This window comes from Apis mellifera, linkage group LG15 (genome assembly GCF_003254395.2).
Source record: "Apis mellifera strain DH4 linkage group LG15, Amel_HAv3.1, whole genome shotgun sequence".
In the NCBI taxonomy this organism is placed as follows: domain Eukaryota; kingdom Metazoa; phylum Arthropoda; class Insecta; order Hymenoptera; family Apidae; genus Apis; species Apis mellifera.
In genome coordinates this window covers 6,412,305-6,434,172 of record NC_037652.1, presented here as the reverse complement: position 1 = coordinate 6,434,172, position 21,868 = coordinate 6,412,305, and the positions used below count along the sequence as shown (strand labels likewise).

Genomic DNA, 21,868 nt, shown 5'->3' with positions numbered 1-21,868 from the left:
GAAGTATTCATGGAAATTATAGTACGCGTATTCCGCTAACATACCGCGAAGGATCGAAAACCATGGAGAATATTGATTCGACCTCTCTCCGGCGTCCGCTCATTTTCACTTGCAATCTCGTAGCGTGGAATTTTCTGTAGCTCGACGCGCAGAATAATCTCCCAAGTTATCGATCCGTGAAACTAATTCATGGAAAAAGAAAAAGAAGACGAAGACGAAGACGAAGAAGAAGAAGGGGAAGAAGAAAAATAGGAAAAAATGAAAAGGAAATCGCGGAGGTAGAAAGCTGAGAATTCCGGGGAATTCGTATTCCTATTGCCTATTTCTACGATATATCAAAGTGGAAAGGGGAAGCGGTAATCGCGAGGTAAGACAAGGGGGAAAACGTTTCGGGGGAGCATTTAGAAGTAGTACAAGTCGAAGGGTGAGAAGCTCTTCCGGGACCGAGAGAACGATCTCTCCAAGGGCAGAGCACAGGAATGGTGAATTTTACACACAGAGAAACGCGAAAACGCTCCACTCTTCCCACCTTCGTTCTCCGTCTTTCATTTTCCCTTCTTTTTTTCCTTTTCCTCCTCATCCCTCCTATTTCCATCTCGTCCCGGCTTTCTCGGCTCCGAGCCCCTCGAATTACAGAAAGCCTTTATTATCGACGCATAGAAACGCTCGCTCTGTCTGTGCATACAACGGAAATTGCTTGAGAACGCTCGAATATCATCTTCGCGACGGAGAGTTTAATTGGCTAAAGTCACTTCTGCCCCTCGACAACAGCTGACCTCGGCAAAGATATGAAAATGGATCCCGATGCCTCGAAAATAAATGCTTTTTACATTTCCCTTTGCTCTATACCATGCTCTTTCATCGTACAATGATCGAGAATTTTTTCTTTTTTTTTATTATTAACATTATACATGAAATGCAGTCGCGATAATGATCAAGAATGAATCATGATTAGTTAACGAATCAATTCCGTTGGTAATAATTATTAATAGTATGGAAATTGATGTAACGAAGAGGGGGGAGGGAGGAAAGAGGTTCTTAACCGCAAGAGATAGGTGCATGGTTAAAAACAATTGAGAAACTTATTGCGCACTCACATCGCGAATCGTTTCTATGATACGATCGCTGATTGAATTCGATAAATCGTGACGCTAATGCATACTGTCAAAGCAATGATACTAAAGAGAAGTTGTAACGCAAGTTCGAATGATAAAAAATAATTGCTAACTTTATCGATAAGAATTTATGCGAGTTTGTGTCTCCGATGAATTTTGTTTAATCGTAACGGATAACAATTGATTATATTATATTTCAATGTTTTCTATCGGAATGAACGAGAGTGTATTATTTTTCAAACTTCAAGTGTTGTTTCTTACGCAAAAATCATAGCGTTTTCTCTTTTCTCTTCTTTTTAAAAATGAAAATATGGAAAGGATAGTTGAAAGAAAAGTAGCAGCCCACGCATGAAATATCAATAGTCTCTGAACATGGATGTTTTTCTAAGAGTCTATACATACGCGTTCGCCACGCCACGCAACACTTGCGTCAAGATAATAAACTAGCCATTCTATATTTTATTTTTAAACTCGCGATAAAATTTTTAACCTCTTGGAAAATTTATTAATTTTAAACCGAAATTAGATATGTATATACGTGTCCAAACGAATTATATATTTATTGTGATGTGATATTTTTTCCTATGAATACGCACTCTGATGCAATCTAAACTGGTTAGTTTACAACCAAGAACATAGTAGCGTGTAATTGTCTGGAAATTATGGAATGGAAACTTTTGGAACAAAGTTTCTAACCCGACATCGGTTTGCCTTTTGTCGCGAATGCGGACGGATCTGCACTTTGACGCACAAACTCCCTCGCTTTGAATGAAAAAGAATGTGAAACGCAGGGGTGTAGTAGGCAGCCGGGATCCGAGCGAGGAATTGACGGCTAATTTTCGTTAAAAAGCGGTGAATAGTGTAGGTCGCAGTGGCAGCAACGATAGGGTTTCGAAGAATGGACGAACGGAGGAATGAGAGGAACGGTGAAACAGAGGGAAATGGGGAAACGGTTGAATATCGGGGAAACGGTTATACGTTTAATGAAAAACCGTGTGGCTGCATCGCGTGCACATCCCGTAACTGTATTATCTTGCAAGTTTATTCATTCCGGCGGTAGTGGAGAAAACAGTTCGCATTCCCGGTTTAATTCGCGATATCACGACCGTGGTGCATTCAGAATGGCTAATTAATCGAGCTAATAATTAAAATGTGTACGTATTGCGCGCCAGCGTTACCGGCAAACTTTTCTATTCGACTTTGCCAACGAATATTTTATGATACGAGATCTATACGATAATCATTTTATTTGAAAAAGTGTTTGTTTTAAATTTCCGAACTGTGTTACTGCTTTAAGAATGTTTTTAATATTAAAATTCGATTGATTATTCGGGCGTTTCACTGTTTCGCGATATTTATAGAAGAAAATACAATTTATATGCAAATTGATAGGACTCACCTGTCGATAAAACCATCTCCGTCGCCGTCGCATGCTTGAAACAGCTTCCTGACGCGTTCCTCGTCGCAGATGGAGCCTGCTTCACTTTCAGCATCCGCAGTTTGTGACATTTTCACTTTATCTTTTGTTTATCCATTGTAACGAACTATCAGCACACTATGCCGCTGTTTCGTGTCCATCTTTTCTCACGTTTTCTCCAGCGTCACGTTCAGAAATTGGTTATAACGTTACTCGCATCTCGAGCTTTTTTCGTTGTACATCCTTCAGAACACAATTATCGTATTAAAATCAACCGTAAATCTTTCGAATTTCGGCAACGAGACGTTCTTGGGTCTTTGAACTCACGTCAAACACATAGGAGCAACATGATGGATCGTTAAGTCACGTGTTGCATCGCGATTCATTAATCGATTTCAAGAGATGTATACTACTCAAACCATCGACCGCCTCCGCAATCACGTTCGAGGAATGAAAAGGTCTACGAACCTCAGTGGAAGCAACGGCTATTTTTAGACCGCTTAAAGTATGTAGATTCCCTTGTTCCAAAAGACTTTACTGATACATAAGGTATAAACAGATCAACTACAAGTGCGCGCATCATTCTCTCGCTAATGTATTTTTAACGCACGAATTTCTTTAAAATTTTACAACACAACTTCACGTAGGCGTTTATCTTGTCACTGGATCATCGAAAAGGATAAGACAGTTTCGTTTTTTCCGTGTCGTTGTGCACACATGAGAACTTGTAACCGCCGTTTCCAGTGTCACTGAGTCACTAACCCTAACCTCAAAACCGGACTCGAGACTCGAGACTCACCCACCCTTGCGAGACGTATAACGGCAATAAAAACTATCGATTGAGCGTTGCGCGGTCAAAAAACTTTGACAGCTCGCGCCATCTTGAAATTTTCGTACGATAAAAACAAAGATGGCGACCATAGTAGTGAGCCGGCATACGGCATGTTCCAGTTTCACCGTCAGATGTCACCACATGAAGTAACGAATCTTCCAGTAAACGAATAATTTAAAAAATTACGTAAACGTAAAGACGGGAGAAATATCAAAAATAAATTATGTTTATTACCAATATTTTTTTGAGAGAAAAATACAGCTAAATTTTTTTGTACATACGAGGTAACTTAAGAATAGTATAAATTTCACATATATATATATTTATATTAATATAATATTTATAATAACGATTTACGATTTTAACTTTTCAGCTAACGTAGGCAAAAGTTTTTTCAATTTACCTGCATCGTGACTGTAAGCCCACATTATACATCGAATGTGTCCTTCGGTGGGTAAATCTTCGAACTCACCATCCGTCTCGAACCATTTCTTTTGTTCTTTGACACGATCTACGACATTTTGAAGATTCTTATTCCTCTCTATATCCCAGGTAATACTCGAATCTGGAACTTGAACGTTTCTCAATTTCTTATAATCTCCATCCACTTCTTCGTACGCTCTGCAAAGTATACCGAAAAAATAATTTCCGATAAAAATTTTAATAATTCTCAATAAATTAAATTATCTCGATGAAAATTGACTCACTTAAGAAATCCATTATCTTCGATTTTGTACTTGTCCGCCAACGGCTTGTAGGATCGTACCAAATCAACGGATAAATAATCGAAATTCATCTTTGCCCGGCCATTTACCTTGAAATCCGTAATCCAATTGTCGAACACTTCCACAGCTTCTTTTATGTTCTTGAGTTTTTGCTCGTCCTTTGTGCACGATATCACTCGCTCAGCTCTTTTCACAAGGCCAGAGATCGCGTGGTACTGATAATTTAGATCCCTACCTTCCAGTAACTTGATAGTCTGCAAAGCCTTCTCTTTATCTTTAAAACCGAGTCCGCTCTCCTCTTTTTCGGCCTTTTCCTCGTCGGTCGAACGTCTCGATTTTTTCTCCGGTTCCTCGTCCTTGTCGTCATCGCTGGACGAGCTATCGTGCTTCCTCTTCTTGGCCTTGCCCTTGACATCGATCTCGTCGATCTCCATATCCTCGTTATTCTCAGATCCAAACTTTTCCTCCACCTGTGCTACGAGCTTCTTCAATTTGCTCGGTTCTGGACTGTAGCCCAACATGATGCACTGTACGTGCTCTTTAGTTGGAAGCCCCCGAAAATCGCCAACGTCGGTTTCGAACCATTGCACGTGGTCTTGTTTGATCTTGTCGATAATTTTCCTCAAGTTTCGATTTCTCTCGATGTCCCATGTGGTCTCCCCGCTCGGAATTTTAACCGATCGTAGACCCTTGTAGTCACCTTTCTCTTTTTTGTACGCGCTGAAACAAACGCGATCACTCGATCACTTCGAAAGGAAAATTACTCGCAGGGAAAGGAAGAAGAAAATCTGGTAATAGTTACTTATAGAATTCTTCCTCCAGAACATCGTACTTTTTGGCAAGGCTCTTGAAGCCTTTTATAGTCTCGATTGGCAAGTAAGCGAGGTTTTCTTTACTGCGATTGTTCTCTTTGTAGTTAGCGAGCCAATCCTCGAACACTTTCAAAGCTTCTCGTATATTGGCCAGCTTTTCCTCGTCCCTTGTAATCTGCAACGTTCTTTTCGCGCGGCTCACAAAACTAGCAATCACATGGTACTGATAACTGATATCTCGGCCGTCCAGAGCTTTCAGCGTGTCCAAGGCCTTTTGCTTATCCTTGAAACCCATCACGGATTCTTCCGGTTCCGTTGATTTGCTTCTCCCCATTGCTAAAATTAAATAACGTCCAATTGTTGTGCACGATTGAAAAATTTCGTACGAAGATCGCGTGAAATTTGCGGCGTGAAATTTGCATGATCGATTAAAAGCTAAATATTACGTTAATTCTTTAGAAAGATAGAGATACACAAACATATCGATAAGCGTACGACGCCAGAATGTCAATTTTATCGTTGACGTAGCTGCTGGATTATGGAGGGATCGATAAACAGAGCTAAATTGCACGTATATTCGGCATTTGCATCTTTAATGATTAATTTCGTCTATGTAAACTATGTTAAAGAAAATTACGTCATATCAAGATTTCTCGATAAAATTAACGAAACGAGGAGGAGAAACTTTGACAAATACTCACCAATTTGCAACGCAACAAGTTTCCCAGTTTGCTATGATAATTTGAATTAATTAATTTGAATTAAAATCACCGATATTGTTTTATTATTGACAGGTGTAACGATTGTCAAGAGGCTGGGATAGACTTTTCGATTCTTTCGTAATTGTGTGACTGACAGCGGTTAGGCAGGTTTACCGGGAGCCGGCTCGGCCTGATGTTCACCAATGATACATTTGCCCGGTGGTGGAAAAAGGATGGGCGAGTTGGGAGTCGGCGGAAAAGAGAGGGGTCGACATAAACATATCTACTATGTGTCACAGCCCGAAATACGCATTCGACCTCAGTCCATGGTCTTGGGCTTACGTCACTAACCGCTAATACATCTGCGAAAAGGATCAACATGGAAAGATCGATTGAAAATGTATCGAACGAACACACATTCGAGTATTATTCTCCTCTATGCCACTGTAATCGCACAATCGCTATATATTATTTTAATTCGCAATCATTGTGCACGGTTCTCGATACGATGAAAATTCTCGAACATTTTTCTAGCGATAATTCTTGCAGTATTTCACCCGATGATGACATAGGAAGATAAACTTGGTAATGACGCTGTTTAAGAATATTCCCTCCGTAGAGATTGTTTCAATAGATTTATTCGATTTATTTACAGAAGTTACAGTATCCTGATCGACTACTCGGACACGGGCATGTAACAACGATCACAAGCGATTGGATCTCCCTACAGGGCGAGGAGTGGGGGGAGGGGGGAGGGAGAGAGGTGAAGGGATTGCTCGATTTTTAACGTTTTTCGTTACGCCTTCAAATTTCTCTATTTACAAGATTCACGATACCCGCAAATTCAATTCTTGATCGTTACAATTATCTATGATCGCTCAACAACGCTATACATTTCGCAAGGAATTTCAAATTGTTTACACGGTGCGCGCAGATTGCTTCTAATTTTCTCGCAAATTAGAAGCATCGTGCGATCATGGATAAACGCATGCCTCGTCGAAATTCAAATTACGCGTTCCATTTAACACCTGCACGCGTTGTACACATGCCACCTATACAAATGTAGAACGCGTACGGAGTACGGGGCGACGACTATGATATAGATATTTAGTCGGAAAGGCGGCGACTTTCCGTCTTTCGGTAACAGATGGAAACAGATTCAGCAGACGCAGCTACCCACACCGAGGCAGGCGTAAGAAGTTTGCTCGATCTTGGAGCTGGTGGTGGTAGCGTCTAGCAAGGTTGGCTGCGAGAGCGTAGAAGCGGCCGGTAATTGCGATCTCTGCACACCGTCGTACAAAATCGATGACGTCTCCCGTTCTCGGCCGATACCTTCCGACGTTTCCTGCGCGGGATACGGGATCCTCGCGAGCTCTTGGCTCCTCGATTCGGTCGGAGCGTCGTGGGACGACAAACGACCGTAGTTCAGGAAGGTCTCTGCGTAACTCGATGGCGGATGATGATGGGCGCTGTTGTACTCGTGCGAATAATGAGAATGGTATCTGTTCGATGGTGCTTTGAAACCCTCGTTTCCACCGAGATATTGGTGCAGATGGTGCAAACTCGATGGCCCGTACACTATTTTCGTTTTCGAGAATTGAATCGATACGGTGAGTCTTTCTTTGGAGAAGAAGTTAGAGGTAATGTTCTTGTGGTATTATGCGTTTACTAACCTGCTGCTGTGTTCGAGTACATAGCAAGGACCGCGTCACCGTAACCAGCGGTAGGATGTTTCGATATATCGGACACATCGTTCGACGACGATATTTTCCCGGATATCGATTGACTTCGAACACCATTTTGTACTTCGCTGGGAAGCCCGGACGATCCCGCAGACGATCCGTACGCCATGTTGAAGAGCGCTTCCGGATCGCAGACGAATTTGTACACGTATCTTTCTCCCGCTACCTTCTGCATTATACCCTTCTCGTAGTAGTACCTCAACGATCTGCTCAATTTGTCGTAATTCATCGCCGGTCGATTCTTTTGAACACCCCATCTACGAGCCACCTGAACGGAATTAAAGAAAGAAAAAAAAAATATCACTTTATTAATAATTTCAGAGAATATATTCGTCGTTGTGACGATCTTATATATATACCTCTTCCGGTTCGATGAGCTTGAACTCCATCCCACGACCGGTCCACGCGATGCAAGGTGCGTTCGCTGGATCGTCCAACAAAGTAACCAAAAATTGCCACAGCTGCAGAGAACCTCTACGTTGCTGTTGATACCCGACCGACATCTCGCTCCAAGGTGAGACTCCTGTCGTCGAGGATGGTCTCTTGCCGGCGTAATCCGCGTTCCACGAGGTAGGAGAGCCTTTCTTCTGGTAACAGTTACTACTCTGTCTCTCCCACGACGGATTCCTACTGTCCAACTGAACTCCTAGCTCGGTCCACGTGGGAGTCACGCTCCTCTTGCCGTACACCTCCGAGCTCCAATTCTCTTGTCGCGGGAAGAAAGCTTCACCCGAGGCCGGAACCGCCGATTGCCATTGGGAAGCGGCGGACGAGGTGCTGGCTGGTCGACTGGGCGATGGAGAACCTCTCGCGTTTCCGTATTGCGGTTGGTAAACCATGCTATTACCTACGTATTTATTTAATCATTTTTAAAAATTTTCGAAAAGTAATAAATCTGATTTTTGTGTTTGGCCGAAGAGGATAGGAGGAAGAGAGGGAATGAACGAGGACGAGAGCGAAGACAGGAGGAGAAAGAGGAGGAGGCGCGAAAAAGAAGGAAACTCGAGCGATGTATTAGCGATTGCACTCACGCGCGGTCGCCGGTGAAGTGCTCGTCACACAAATATCGGCAGGAAATTGGTTGATATTCAAAGCCCACGGGGTTGCCGGAGCACGGCGGAGCTCGCGGATAGCTGCACCGGCTGAAATACCGCGCGTAGCTCGCGCGATATGTATATTAATCGGGCGCTCTCCTCGCAGGGAGAGCCCGCCACCGCCGGCATCCCACCGTCGATCCCGTGGTCCCTCGAGCCGAAAAAGCTATTCTCGAACCGTAATCCGGTTACGCTCCAAGTCGTGTACGGGGAATATTGAAAAATTGAGAGCCCTCTTCCCGATACCGAGCCCCCGGAACGCGACGCTTGCCACCCCGTGATGCGCCGTCGTCTTTTTGCTCGTCGATTAAAAATCGAGCTTCGTTCCGTGGAAGAGGAAGGGGCAGGATTTTCACAAGGATTGTGATTACTCGAAGAAAAGAAAAAACTGAACGCACGTGCCGCAGCTGTGCGTATTGATGGGGAATCTTTAATCGTCGGAATTAAAGGGAAGGAAAGGAAGAAGGAGTGGAAAAAGTTAATCGTGTCGCGTCGAAAGTTGAGTTTAAGTTTAGGTTTCTAGGCAGCAGTGTGCAACGTCGTCAGATCGCGATCTCGCGTGGACGGGCAGGAATCGCGAAGGGGAGGGGGTTGAAAGCTGCGGGCCAATCTGGCACTCACTCTCCGAGGAGGGGCGAAAGGGGCTCGGGCTCGGCGTGCAAGCGGGGCCAGAGGCTTTGCGGGTAGTTTTAGATTAAAATTAATCGCGAGCTGATGAAACCGGTGGCGATGTAGCAGGCAGGAAAAGGGTTGGTGAACCAGGCTGGTCAGGGGCGGTGCGCAGAAGGGTTGCACGGAAAAGAGGACGGCCTCCACTCGTCCACTCTCAGACGAGAAGCTTTGCTTCTTTCCTCTCTTTCTCTCCATCTGTTTGTCTCTCTCTCCCTCTCTCTCTCTATTTCTATCTCTATCTATCTCTTTCGCACGCTCGTATGACCCTCCTCTTCTCATTTTCTCCTCCACCCCTGTCTTTATCCTGCTATCTCTGTCTCCCTGATCCCCGAATTCCGGAGTAGAGGCTGGTTAATAATGCAAGGTCCATTTTCCACCCACCTGACGCGCCGAAATGCCCTTCTTCTCTTTCTGCCCATTCACGAAGGAATGTTTTGCGCGTGAACGAATCGATTCGCGACAACAGCTAATTTATTCTCTTATTATTATTATAATATATACATAATGAGAGAGATTAAGATTATTAATTTTAAAGATCGTAAACGGGGAGGAAAGTTCACTCGGTCGGCCAAACTTGGGGTCGATCCGTAATCCTCGTGATCCTCGTGTCGGTATTAATTAGCGAGATGGTGACCAATCTCCCTCACCCATTAACAGGTTATTACTATTCCACCCGCTACATTGGTCAACGACAGGTCGATTTAGCGGGAATGGGAGACGGGTAACGTTTAACCTGCGTTCCCTGGCCGAGCGATCATCGATGATTTCGTCGTCAACGACGTCCTCCCTCTACGTATACTTTCTTTCACTTCGTGAATTTAATTTACGGAAGAAGGAGAGCGTTTCCGTCCAGACAAATGCGCGAAACGGGTGATATCGGGGCCGGGGGTATCGATAACGATAGGTCGGATGATCCTATTATTAATCTAAACTGCGCGTAAATAATTGAAACGGCTTAATGGGAGGGAGAATTATGCGAAGAGAAGTAGAAGCATAATTCCCGGGTGACTTGGAAGTAAATGGGAGTAGACGAGCACGGTGTCGGGCAGCGAGTATAGCAACCGAGTTCCTAAAGGATTCGTTTGGTGTACGTGCGTGAATAAAGGAAGACTAATCGGTCTGATTACCAAGCATGAGGTTGCAAATGCTCTTCGTCGGCTCCTACGAATAGAAAACTATCTATTAGGTAAATGGAGTAGCGCGTGGCCTCGAACTTAAAATCGAAAATCGCCTTCCAGAGATCGATTTCGTAAAATTCAACAAGGAATGAAAAAAGGAAAATTCTTTCCTCGAACGAGAATTCCTCCTCCGTTCCTCCTCTCGCGAGAGAAAGATTTTTACGAGAGACTTGCACGATCCCCGGGGAGGGAGAGAATTCTATGCTCTTTCCTTCGTTTAGCAGCTTTCGTTGGATTTTACGAAGCGCTTCTCGGTTGCTCTCGAGTTGAAAGCATTCTTCAATTATTCACTTACGTGTACTTAGTCACGCGTGAGCGAGTCCACTGTAGCAACAGCGACGACCGAACTTACGCCGGGATTATCAACGAGTCTCTCCCCGTTATTAAACGCAACCTCCTCGTCCAACCAATCCAAAAACTGTTTAACTCGGTCTCTTTATGGGGAATGGAACGAAGAACGCGTATTTATGGATATTGAAGACGATTAAAACGCAAAATTGGATTTATCGAATATAGATTCGATGGAAAGCGTTGTGAAAACAGAGGCCGGAAGAAGTAGCTGGAGCTGGAGCTCGATTAATGGATGGAACATGGAGTATTTCCCCCCCGTGCTCCAGTTATTTATGGGATCTATGGGGTAGCGAAGCGCCACGTGGATCTATTGTCGAGAGATTTGTCACGGTGCACGTTCGAGAAGAGGGTATCATCGGTTCGGGAATCTCGGTTGTGCCAATAGGAGAGCATTCTGAGAGCTCTCTCGATGGAACAGCATTGTTCCATCGTGTCCTCTCTTTCCTCGCTTCACCGCTATTAATTTCATTCGTTTGGTAAATCAGCGATTCCTTACCGCTTCGAGTGTCCTGGGCCGTCGACGTGGGGATATTCGCCACGGTTATCGCCTCCCCGTAACCCCTGTCCGCTGGTTCCTCCTTCACCGCTACGCTCTTCGTGGTTTCGCTCGTCCGCGTATTCATCTTACTATTTCTGTTTTAACAAACAACGTATGATTTATAATTATTACATCTATATTTCGATTCGTGCAAATTAATGTCCGCTCACCCGAAGCAATTATTGCGATTCTCAGGATCGAGGTCGAGGAAGGTGGTACTTTGGTTCACCGATTGATACTGCGAATAATTAGTGTCGTTGATTCTTCTGCAATTGGCGGATTCCTGTTTCACGTCTGTGGAAAAGAATAATAAAATACGTGCGCGTCGACGTATGAATCGATGATAAATTGTTTCGGATTAGCGCGAAGGAAAGAAAAACTTTAAGGGTGGTCTACTAGATCTCGGAGGAATGGATTCGAATGGAAAGATATTTATATTTTCCGAGGAGGGATGTACAGATGAACGGTGAATGATTTTAACGATCGAATCGAGGATCGTTCCTTGGGACGACGAAGATCGGCGGGGTGGTGGAGAAGGACAGAAGGGCGCGTGTCCTGGCGGAAGCTAAGGCGCATCGTTGCAGCGGCACGTGGGGGTGGGTTCGCTTCCTAATGGGGCCGTCGACGATTTTGCGCGGCCGAGGGTGCGCCCTCGATAAATCAAACAGACTCTGGCCGTGGGAAGCATAAGTCGGAGGCCTCCGGCAATCATTGTATTTGCAAACATCGGAAGTTTACTCGCTACGGGAGAACCACCGACTCGACGGTACGAAAGAATCGCGTCTCGTTTCCATTGAAAAAAAAAGAAGAAGAAGAAGAAGAAAAAAAGGAAAACGGGATCGGACGCTGTGGAGAAAAGTTTTCCGTGTTCTTTAATGTTCTCGTGAACGAATTTCGTTTCGTCTCTTTCGATTTTTATTAATAACAATAACAACAGCGCGAATTTTCGTCTCTTCGTGTCGGCGGACGTAAGAGAGAAGAGGAAAGAGAATACGCGTGTGAGCATTATTTTTTTTTCTTTTTCTCTTTTTTTTCGATGTTACACTAATATACCGGGTGCAACAACATCCGGTATATTACGATATATATATATATGTATATCTGGAATAAAAGTTTATCTGGTAAATCCAAACCCGTCGACCGGTCTGTTTATCTCGAACGGGGTTCTCCCTTTGATTGTTTGCATTCGTATTACGCGTGCAAACGGACCGGTTAGTTCTCGCTCCGTGTCGACCGATTGATGATGAAAATTAACGGGGATAAATTTGGGATCGCGACGAGACGAGTCGCGTTACAATTTCGATTATTTCGGCCGACCGTTAAAGGAATTTTTGTCAATTTCGTTCAATCGAATCGGATAAAGATTGATCGGATTGAAAGGATTAATCGCGGGTAAAATTTTCCTCGTAGAAAATTTGATACACGCGCGAGGAACACGTGCACGCGCCGTGTACAGATAAGCATATAGACATTATCCGTATATTCCCTCTGGCCGTTTGCTCTTCCATTCTATACGCGCGTTGAAATATTCGCCAGATTTCCGTACACGCGCCAGATTCGAGAGAAATTTTCTTAAGAATCTCGCGAGAACGGTTAACGAATCGATTTCTTCGACGAAGAGGAAGTTTTTTTCTTTCTTTTCTTTCTTTTTTTGCGCACGCGCGCGCGATATTAAAGCGGCTTTGATAAACGGCGGTCGAGAAAGAGAGAGAGAGAGAGATGCTAATCAGGCAAAGGTTCGAGAAAGAAGAAGAAAAAAAGAGATTTAATATAAAGTGCTTCCTCGTGTAATGCGATATCGATAATCGTCGGCAGTCTTCTGTTGATACTTTCTTGCCACTTTAGAAACACCGGCCCCGGGGCGATTTATTGGCTTTTTTTAATATTGCCCGTCGATATATTGCTTCGAGGGAAAAGAAAAAAAGAAATCTCATTGTCAACGAGATATAAAAACCGATATAATTTTAATAATATTTAATGAACAAGAGGGGAGGGACGGGATTCAAGGGTTGAACACGCGAGAACGCGAATTCGTAGTTTCCTAGTTTGCCCAGCTTCTTTCCAAATTAACGATTAAATTGCATATGCGATACATTTCCGTGCAGCTTCCGTTTCTGTTGAGATTGACTTCCTTCGACATTCGCGCCTCATTACTTGACGCGATCGAAACGTGGTAATAAGATAAATCGTGAGGGAAATCGTCGCGTCTTGCTTCGAAAATCGATCGATAGGAAAAAAAATTATATCTCCATTACACTAACTTGACATACGATGGAACTCCGGCACGTACTGTTCGCTGTCTTCCGTTTCGCAGCTGCTACCTACAACGAAATTCGTAAAATTATTTCGAATATTATCGTGGTTGATGGAGAGAAAATGAAAAAATAAATAAATGAAACGATAATAATAACGATAAATAAGTAATAAGGAACGAAAGATTATCGCGAGGTGTTGATGATTCGTCGGCCATTGGATAGCTGGCCGTTCCATTGGCAGAACGTCCCCTCGCGATTATTACATTGCATCCACCACCGTGCATTACATTACAGTTCGTCAAAGTAATCAAAATTAATGTTCCGGCCAGTGTGAGGCCACCGTGTTTCTAATCACCTTCGAGGGAAGATTTACGTTATGCGGCTTGGAATGGCGGCCTCTTTCCCTCGTTTGTTTTATATAAGGAATAATACGGGTCTATAAGAATTTTACCGTGGCGCTTCTAGTTTGCAGAAACTCTGTGCTGTTTCACTGAAAGGGAAGCAGAACGGAAGTCGGGTGTTTTAAAGCATTATACCGAGCTTTGCTTTTATAATTCAGTCGAGTTAATGGAAACTACGATAACGATTTTATTGCGAACCAGGTATAGTATATATTAATTTTGATATTTTTTCTTTTTTTTTTTTATTTTACGATTCCGGATAATATCGATCGGTTGAAAATTTGAAAAGGAAAAGTAAAGAAAAAAAAAAAAAAAAATTATTCCGCCCGAACAGGGACTCGAACCCTGGACCCTCAGATTAAAAGTCTGATGCTCTACCGACTGAGCTATCCAGGCAGTTGTTAACTTCCGTCTCAATGTATGTAGAAATATCCATTTTTTTTTTATATATTAACGCAAATTCTTTATAAATTATTTATAAAGAAACTCACTCACCATCTTGAAGCCACGATTCTTGTCTATATTCCTGTGTCGGGTATATTTCATTTTCTGAAATGAAATTCATATCTTCTTTTACACGATTATTTCTCTTTAATTTTAATGTAATAATAATAATAATAATGATAATAATAATATAAAAAATTTTATTATTTTACTCCATATTGATATGGAGGGACGAGATATTTTGAATAGATATATAAATAGAAATAATTTAAATTTGTATAATCGATAAAAAAGATACGCAAGCACAATTCATACTTTTTTCAATATTATTATCGAAAACGATAGCTTTCTTATACGTCTTACACCTTTAATTCAAGCGAGTCAAGCAAGAAATTAGTTGACAGCATGATGATTAATGGTTATATTCGAGGATAATTACCTCACCGTGAAATTAATCCTTCATTCATATTCAACCATATTATTTCGTCAAATTCAATAAATATTCATTAGCCGATAAAAATATTATTCTAGATCGTAATTATTCCAACGATTATATATATATACGCGAAGCTTGCATTCCTTCGTGCACACAAAACGATTCTTGAATAATTACGTCGCACGATGAGACACGATATCTGAGCTGTGAATAAGATTCGACGAGGGAAGATCGTAAGAAGGAACAAAGACTTGGAACATTGAGGGATGAATCAGTGGCAAAAACAACCCCTTTCGATGTAAGTGATACACGTATATATAAGAATGCGGTAGAAATGTATGTTAGGGGTCCGTTTAATGGGCCTCTAGGATTCGCCACGGGTAGCCACTTGACAGTAACCTCGTTTTGTTCGTAGCGACAATCCAGTCTGACGAAACGAATTTACTCGGCTTCATAGCTCGTGGATAATAAACCCGTTTCGCTACGACACAATACACGACATACACGGAATCCAAATTCGAGATACGAGATTCTATATTTCTAACAACGATATTAAAGATTTCACGGTTTGGAGAATTTCAGAATTATTTAAACCAATGTTCTTTTTGGAAGAAAAATTTCGTTTATTCTTCGCACTTTGATGAAACGACTGAACGAAATGACTGATTAAAAAATAGATTACTGAAATATTTTTAAAAAAAGAATCTTACATCACTATGGACGCGTGGAGCATCGTTGGAGCAATATTTCCACCGTAATTTCGTTTCCATTTCGCGCTCGGGTCTGGAAAACGAGAAGAGAGAGCGGTGGAAGGTTGGTTCTTTCGACGTTTCAATATTTCTTCGCGACGAATCGTCGCCGAAAAGTGGATGGGGAGGAGGGTGGTGGTAGGGCGTAACGTGATTACGATAGAGAAATTGCAGCATTATAGGCAGTGATTGAGTTAGGTGGAGGCGGACCATCCTGGGCTGGTGGTTCACACCACGGCATGCCAATGTTAGATATAAAGTGTCAATCACTGCGCCCAGACGCCGCTAGGGTGGTTACGAATCCTGTGGGGGTACGGTCTGGGGGCTTCGACTACCCCATGGGGCTCTTTGCGGCGATAACACGTTGCTTATTGAATTCGTCCTGAGGATTCATCCTCTCCGAGGATGTCGCGTTTCTGGGTCAAGGCTAGTAAGTAAAACTATCGATGTCGAAGGGATTAATTGACCGACAAGTTCCTCTTGTTTGGAATTTCGTCCAACGATTACAAAATTACCGCCGATCTTCACCCTAAATTGTAAACGATAACGGTACATCGACGATTTTTGTTTCTTTTTCAGAGTTAAAGAGAAAGAGTCAACTATTCGATCGAATCCTAAAAATTTCTTCGAACGAAACTCGATAGAATTAATCCTCATTCATCGAAATTCGAATACGCAAACGAGATTTAATTATCAGACAAATCTCGGGATTATTTCGGATAGAATTAATCGAATGTAGAATAATTCGACTGAAATAGCGCGTAATTATAGAATCAATTATCCAACGAGGAACGTTTTATCACAGCACATAAAGGAGATGTTTGGAAAAATCTTCTCACTGTTTCGTCACAGTCTTGAAACGTAATTGCATCGTAGAAAATAATATCATCGTCGATGCGACTATATAAAGATATTGACTCGACTGCCTGCCGGTGACAGCCTCTCTTCAGGGGGTGGCTCTCCCTTCTCCCCCGTTGTACACAGTTCGCGTACATCCTGCACGTGCTTTGGGCCGCCGCTACGCTTTCTTGTCCCTGCGTGAAACCTTGCTTCGTGTAGGTACGTGTTTACCACGAAGACGTAGCCGAGACGACTCCGTGTCACGGAGGAGAGCCGTCGCGCGCTCTCGAGAGAAACGTCTCGTATCAAAGAGCTTGAAAATCGAGGGGATGGCGACCCGGACGGGATCGCCCTCTCGATCTTTCCAACCTCGCGAAAACTCTTATCGTGATACAACCGAAACGGAATATCGGAGAATATTCGTTGCCACGACACTGTTCCTCAAACTCATTCCTCTCTCTCGAGGTTCATCGCATACACTTACCGGGATGCAGCTTCTCCTCGGTGTTGGACTGCGTCACGGGATAGCTCGTCGGACAATATCCTGTGGCAACTGTTTGAAGCGGCTCGTTTAGCCTGTTGAATTCCTCGCTCGGCTGCAAACACAGATTAAAGATCCGAGTTAAAATTATTACAGTTTCAATTTTCGGCGTTTTTAATCCGAGCGGGTCGATTTTCAAGGAATCGATTCCGAATATTTCAGATATTTCAGGGAATAGGAAAAACTCGGTTTGCCTAGAAATCCTATCGGGCGAGGAAAAAGGACGAAGACAATCGGCGCGATGTAAAATCGAAGGAGGAAGAGAGAGAGAGAGAGCGAGGCAATTTGGAGGAGAAAGGAATAGCGAGAAGCGGGATTTTAAAGTAGCGTAGCTGGTACAATGAGAAGGAAGAAGAAGAAGAGGAGAAGGAGAGAGGGAGAGGGAGAACGTGCGAGAGAGGAGGCAAGGAGGACATCCGGTGAACGATTGGATGGTTTCCTCCTTGCGGAGCAATCTAGTGGTAAAGCCGGTTACCGGTTTTGGAAATTCCAATAACGCCTTGTCGCCGTCTGCTTTTCCTTTATGAAGTTTCACTGTACCCTCTACCGATCGCTTACACTTTAAAAAAATCGAAAAAGATGGTTCGCTTTTACGAAAACTTTGAACACGCACACGCACACACACGCACGCATACGCTTGACGCACTCGTCAAAATCTTCGTATCGATCGATCGTATCTTTGATTTAATTTTTTTAAAACGGTTTACCGTCATTTAATAGTTGGCGCAAAATATATATATATATATATTTTTTTATTGATTATATATACACGCGGTAATCACTTTATCGCGTCAAGTTACCTGTCATTTTTCTTCTTATACTTAATTCGACAGGATATTATCATTTATAGAGACTTGATAATCAACTTCCACCTTTACAGGTTCAGTTAGCCTTACGTTCATTCAGCCTCGCCCCCCTTGGATTTTCCTCTGATTGCAATTAATAGTCATTTATAATTAGTCGCCGCGATGGTTCAGCACTCGTAATCCACAAGCTATGCCCTCTAATATAAATTTTAATTACATTCCCCGATATTACGTTCAATCTTTAATCCCGCCAACCCGATATCAAACGGTATTTAGCGGCACGACAGCGTTAAACGCGAGAGATAAAGAATGCATCGTGCGGTTTCACGGTCTACACACGTATATATATATATATATATCTTTCCTATCCATATTCTATCAAAATTTTAAAAATATCTTCACCTCGGTGACACGTTGTGCGACACGATTTTTTTGGCAAAACTCTGTTCAACCCGATCTTCGTCGTCCATCCGATCGAAAGTTAATCGAGCGCATTGAACGGAGCAACGAGTCGTAAGGAGAGCGAGCAAACACGGTCGCGTGTCGTTTAACTTTTTCTGTACACCCACCCACCCTTGCGTATCCCCGCGTACCCCTGACCTTTCCCATCGGGAACGGCGTTTCCGTGTAAAAGACGCGCTTGTAAGTGGATCGTTTGGGGTACGTGTACGGACAAACGTATTCGTACGTTTGTATCCAGTGAAAACGAGATACCCATGAATCGTGGGGAACGCCCCATCGTTCCTGATGATGCTACGAGGGGTCGTCACCCCAATTCCCTTCGTACACCACCCTCGTAATTGCGCACTTCGGTTCAGTTTATAATAAAGTCATCGAGCAGACAACACGTTCCGACCAGACTCCCCTTCCCGCATAGAAGGTAGATCTCTCGTCGATTTCGTTCCATCGATATAAACCAGAAAATATCTCTTAAGGGATTCGACATCGATATCGGATTTTATAAAATTGTATAATAATAATTATCCGATATTTTGATAAAATCGATCGGATCGGCAAACTTCTATATATATATCTCGTATTCGACTCGTAAGATTTTCTATTCATTAAAGGTCGTCCAATTTTCGACAAAGAGTCGGTCGTCCAATTTGATCCAATTAGAAGTGGCGAAAGGCGTTGCCGCCACTTTCACGAGAGAAAACGTCGCCCTTTTTTTCCTTTCCGTCGCTTTCTCTCGGACGAGGGTGCGAAGACAATGACGGTTCCCAAGAAGCCAAGAATACGAACAATACCGTGGATGACAGCAAATCTCACGATTACAATGTGATCACGGGCTCTATCTGCTAATTGCTCTCTCTCGATACTTTTTTCTCTCTCTCTCTCTCGTGAAAAGAAGAAAAACAATTTCATCGACGCGTCTTCGATACCCTTTTCGATCACATTTCGAGTCTCTCCCGTTATAACTTTCGACAGCCAACTCGTGATAACAATTTTAATTTAATAACAAACACAACTTTCCAGGTAAATAACTCACGTTAAACGGATCTATCCCCCCGAAGAAGGGTGGGTCTGTAATCATGGGAAACTCGAGTGGAAGCATATGTCGGCTGATAGGAGAGGAGTCAATTAACCGACGGATCGGCGTAACAGGGCTGGTGTGTGGGAATCGAGTGATTTTTTGAATCAACAAACATAAATCAAGTGTTTCCGCGGCCCGAGTCCCTTCGTCGTCGAGGGTTGTTGCCCGTTGGCCACCCACGGCTCCTCGGTGTCATAGTCACGGTGGTGGCCCCACCGTGCACGGGAATATTCCGCCACCGGGGTGACCAGGAGGGTTGAATGGTGGCGACAATTACGTGTTTAGGGGGCACACAAGGGGTGGCACCCGTGGGACGATCTATCGGAGCGTGGTGGCGCGTGCCACGGCAATTCGACACTCGAGGATCATCGCGCGAGTGCATTGCATTATGCGTGCAATGCCGACGTTTAACGTAGCTCTCTGTCCACGCTTATGACCCCATTGTCCACATAGAGTAGATGGTAACTTTTTGGGGGGATCGGAAACGGGAGTCACGAGCTCGACGAGTTTGCTTTTTATCGAGTTTTTATGACAGTTTTTATTTTTATGAGGTCGACGACTGACTCATGCTGTATAATTATCGCGTTTGAAACATTTTTCTTTTTTTTTTTAAGTATTATGTTAATTACATGGGTTAAATGGTTATATGATTTAAATGGGTCGATAGATTAAAATGTGGAAACAGTTAGAAATTTGAATGATACAGAAATAATGTAACTGTTATTATGTAACGCGATTTGAAATTATCATCGCGTTTGCATTAACGGAGGAAATTATTTCTTATTCCGTAGATAATTATAATTGTTGCATGTTTAATCGGAATGAATATCTCTAATATAATTTGTCGGCGATTGCGAAGCTTTTAAATATTCACAAGACGATAAATATTTTTTTATCTTACCAGTCTGGTCAGATCCGTTGTCGTGGCTGGTACTTCTTGATCCTGATTCATTCTCGTCCCCCCTTTCAAACTTGTGCTTTTTCCAAAAAGCGTTCGTCACAGATTTCACGAAAATGTCACGGGTTATCGACAGGCCGAACAGATCACACGAACTTAGTCCCGTAATTTAAAAGTCACGTTACTGCACCGTCAAGATCAAAGATAGAACTGAGACGAGTGATTTGATCTCAGTGAACAGTGAAAAGACGGGGTGTATGCATCGGGGGTTGTGTCTATGGTACGTCTACGCCCACAACGTGGTAGAGAAATCAGCCCTGCGCGGGCTACCCTGACTAGGGGTTGCTTCCAACCACTGCACGGTAGGCGGGGCCTTAAAATCATTGGTGACCTTCTCTTAATACTACAGAGCTTTGTGCTTCGACAACACACCTACGAGAACACCTCTTTTCTCGTTGGGATTCTTTGTTAATCTTGCGATTCGTTTTCCTAACGCCACAATGTCCTATGCTCTGCTATAGCATTTGTAAGAATGAAAAAAAATTTCAATTCATTTTTAATAAATGAATTCTTATTTCAAATATATATATTTCTCGATTCTTTAATTTCTTTCGAATTTAATATAGAAATTTTTAAGGGAAAAATAATTGGACTAAATTGGATTATATTGTTGTGTACAAAGATATAATGATGATTAAATATTGATTTCATTCCAGTTATTACGTTTATTTCGTAACGTAAAACTTGCACACGGTATATGATAACTTAGGAATCCTCTTGATCTTGTTTTCCCTCGGTTGATAAGCTTTCATTGTACGATTCACTTGTAATCGATAATTTGTGATCAAAAGAGTACAACGATGCAATATATATTGTCAGATTCAATAAATACAAAAATGTAAATTAAAAGAAATATTAATCATACGATTGATTAAAATTTCTTTATTTTCTTCAAGATAAATATTTCAATTTGCGATCTAACTTAACAGGCATGGACAAAGTAGAAACATGGACAAATTACGTACGAAGTACAAAGACATAAGATATAAAATAAACTTATCTTATGAAATCTCGAGTAACAAATTTTAAAATATTGAATTCGAAAAAATCAAATTATTTTTTAATCACTTTAATTAACGCATAATGTTTGTAATTGAGTATTATATTTAAGATAAAATTTTAATATTATAATTATTTATATTTAATTTATATTATATTTATATTATAATTATATTTTTTGACTTCCTATTTTATATTTTATTAGAGTTTTTTCGATTTTCGAAATTTATTTGATTTTTATTTTAATTATTTTTATTATGCTTTTTATTATGTATTTATTATGTATTTGATTGATCTTTTTACGTTAAATTAATTTTAATAATTTATTTTTATTATATTTTTAACTCATAGAATTTTTTTAATATTCTGAATTATAGAAAAACATAATTAAAGTATTATATTATAATTTAATTTTCCGCGCGAATTGAAGTGAATAAGAAACTGTGTTGTTCCAACCAATCAAAACATTACTAAGGCCCAGCGGTTAAACAAATCAGAGAACATGGCGTCATTCGTGTGTCGAATATCGAAGTGACTAGACGCGTTACGCCGGTAAAAGTGAGTGATTTTATAAAGTATTTATTAGTGTTTTATTACGATTTATAAATTATTGATAACTTTAATTAATTAATACACACAATTATCGTTCATTTAATCGTTCATGTTATTCCAAATTAAATAATTTTGTGAAGTTTTTTTGTTATTCTCCATTGATCGCGTATTTG

General features: G+C 41.9%; 3 protein-coding genes and 1 non-coding gene across 4 annotated transcripts in view; all 4 read right to left on the bottom strand.

The window, feature by feature from the left end:
• The window catches only part of LOC408528 (colorectal mutant cancer protein), a 37,370-nt gene extending 34,009 nt beyond the window's left edge, over positions 1-3,361 (bottom strand). Inside the window, exon 1 of the mRNA XM_016916595.2 lies at positions 2,515-3,361. Within this exon, the coding sequence (XP_016772084.2) occupies positions 2,515-2,624 (110 nt within the window). The 5' untranslated portion in view covers positions 2,625-3,361. The remainder of the gene's footprint in view (positions 1-2,514) is intronic.
• Positions 3,362-3,646: 285 nt separating this feature from the next.
• Positions 3,647-5,819, bottom strand: LOC102653894. The gene is made up of 4 exons (XM_006563431.3): positions 5,603-5,819; positions 4,892-5,237; positions 4,072-4,809; positions 3,647-3,985 (listed from the first exon to the last, which is right to left on the bottom strand). The coding sequence occupies exons 2-4, from the start codon at positions 5,233-5,235 to the stop codon at positions 3,718-3,720; spliced, it is 1,350 nt and encodes a 449-aa protein (XP_006563494.1). The 5' UTR covers positions 5,236-5,237; positions 5,603-5,819; the 3' UTR covers positions 3,647-3,717.
• Positions 5,820-6,220: 401 nt separating this feature from the next.
• On the bottom strand, positions 6,221-21,234 carry LOC726458 (ETS-like protein pointed). Its single transcript, XM_006563432.3, has 9 exons — positions 20,088-21,234; positions 16,787-16,898; positions 14,329-14,382; positions 13,439-13,498; positions 11,348-11,471; positions 11,136-11,272; positions 7,704-8,191; positions 7,276-7,612; positions 6,221-7,180 (listed from the first exon to the last, which is right to left on the bottom strand). The coding sequence occupies exons 1-9, from the start codon at positions 20,136-20,138 to the stop codon at positions 6,762-6,764; spliced, it is 1,782 nt and encodes a 593-aa protein (XP_006563495.1). The 5' UTR covers positions 20,139-21,234; the 3' UTR covers positions 6,221-6,761.
• TRNAK-UUU lies at positions 14,157-14,229 on the bottom strand. The gene has a single exon. It is a non-coding gene; the product is annotated as a tRNA-Lys (tRNA).
• Positions 21,235-21,868: the final 634 nt, after the last annotated feature.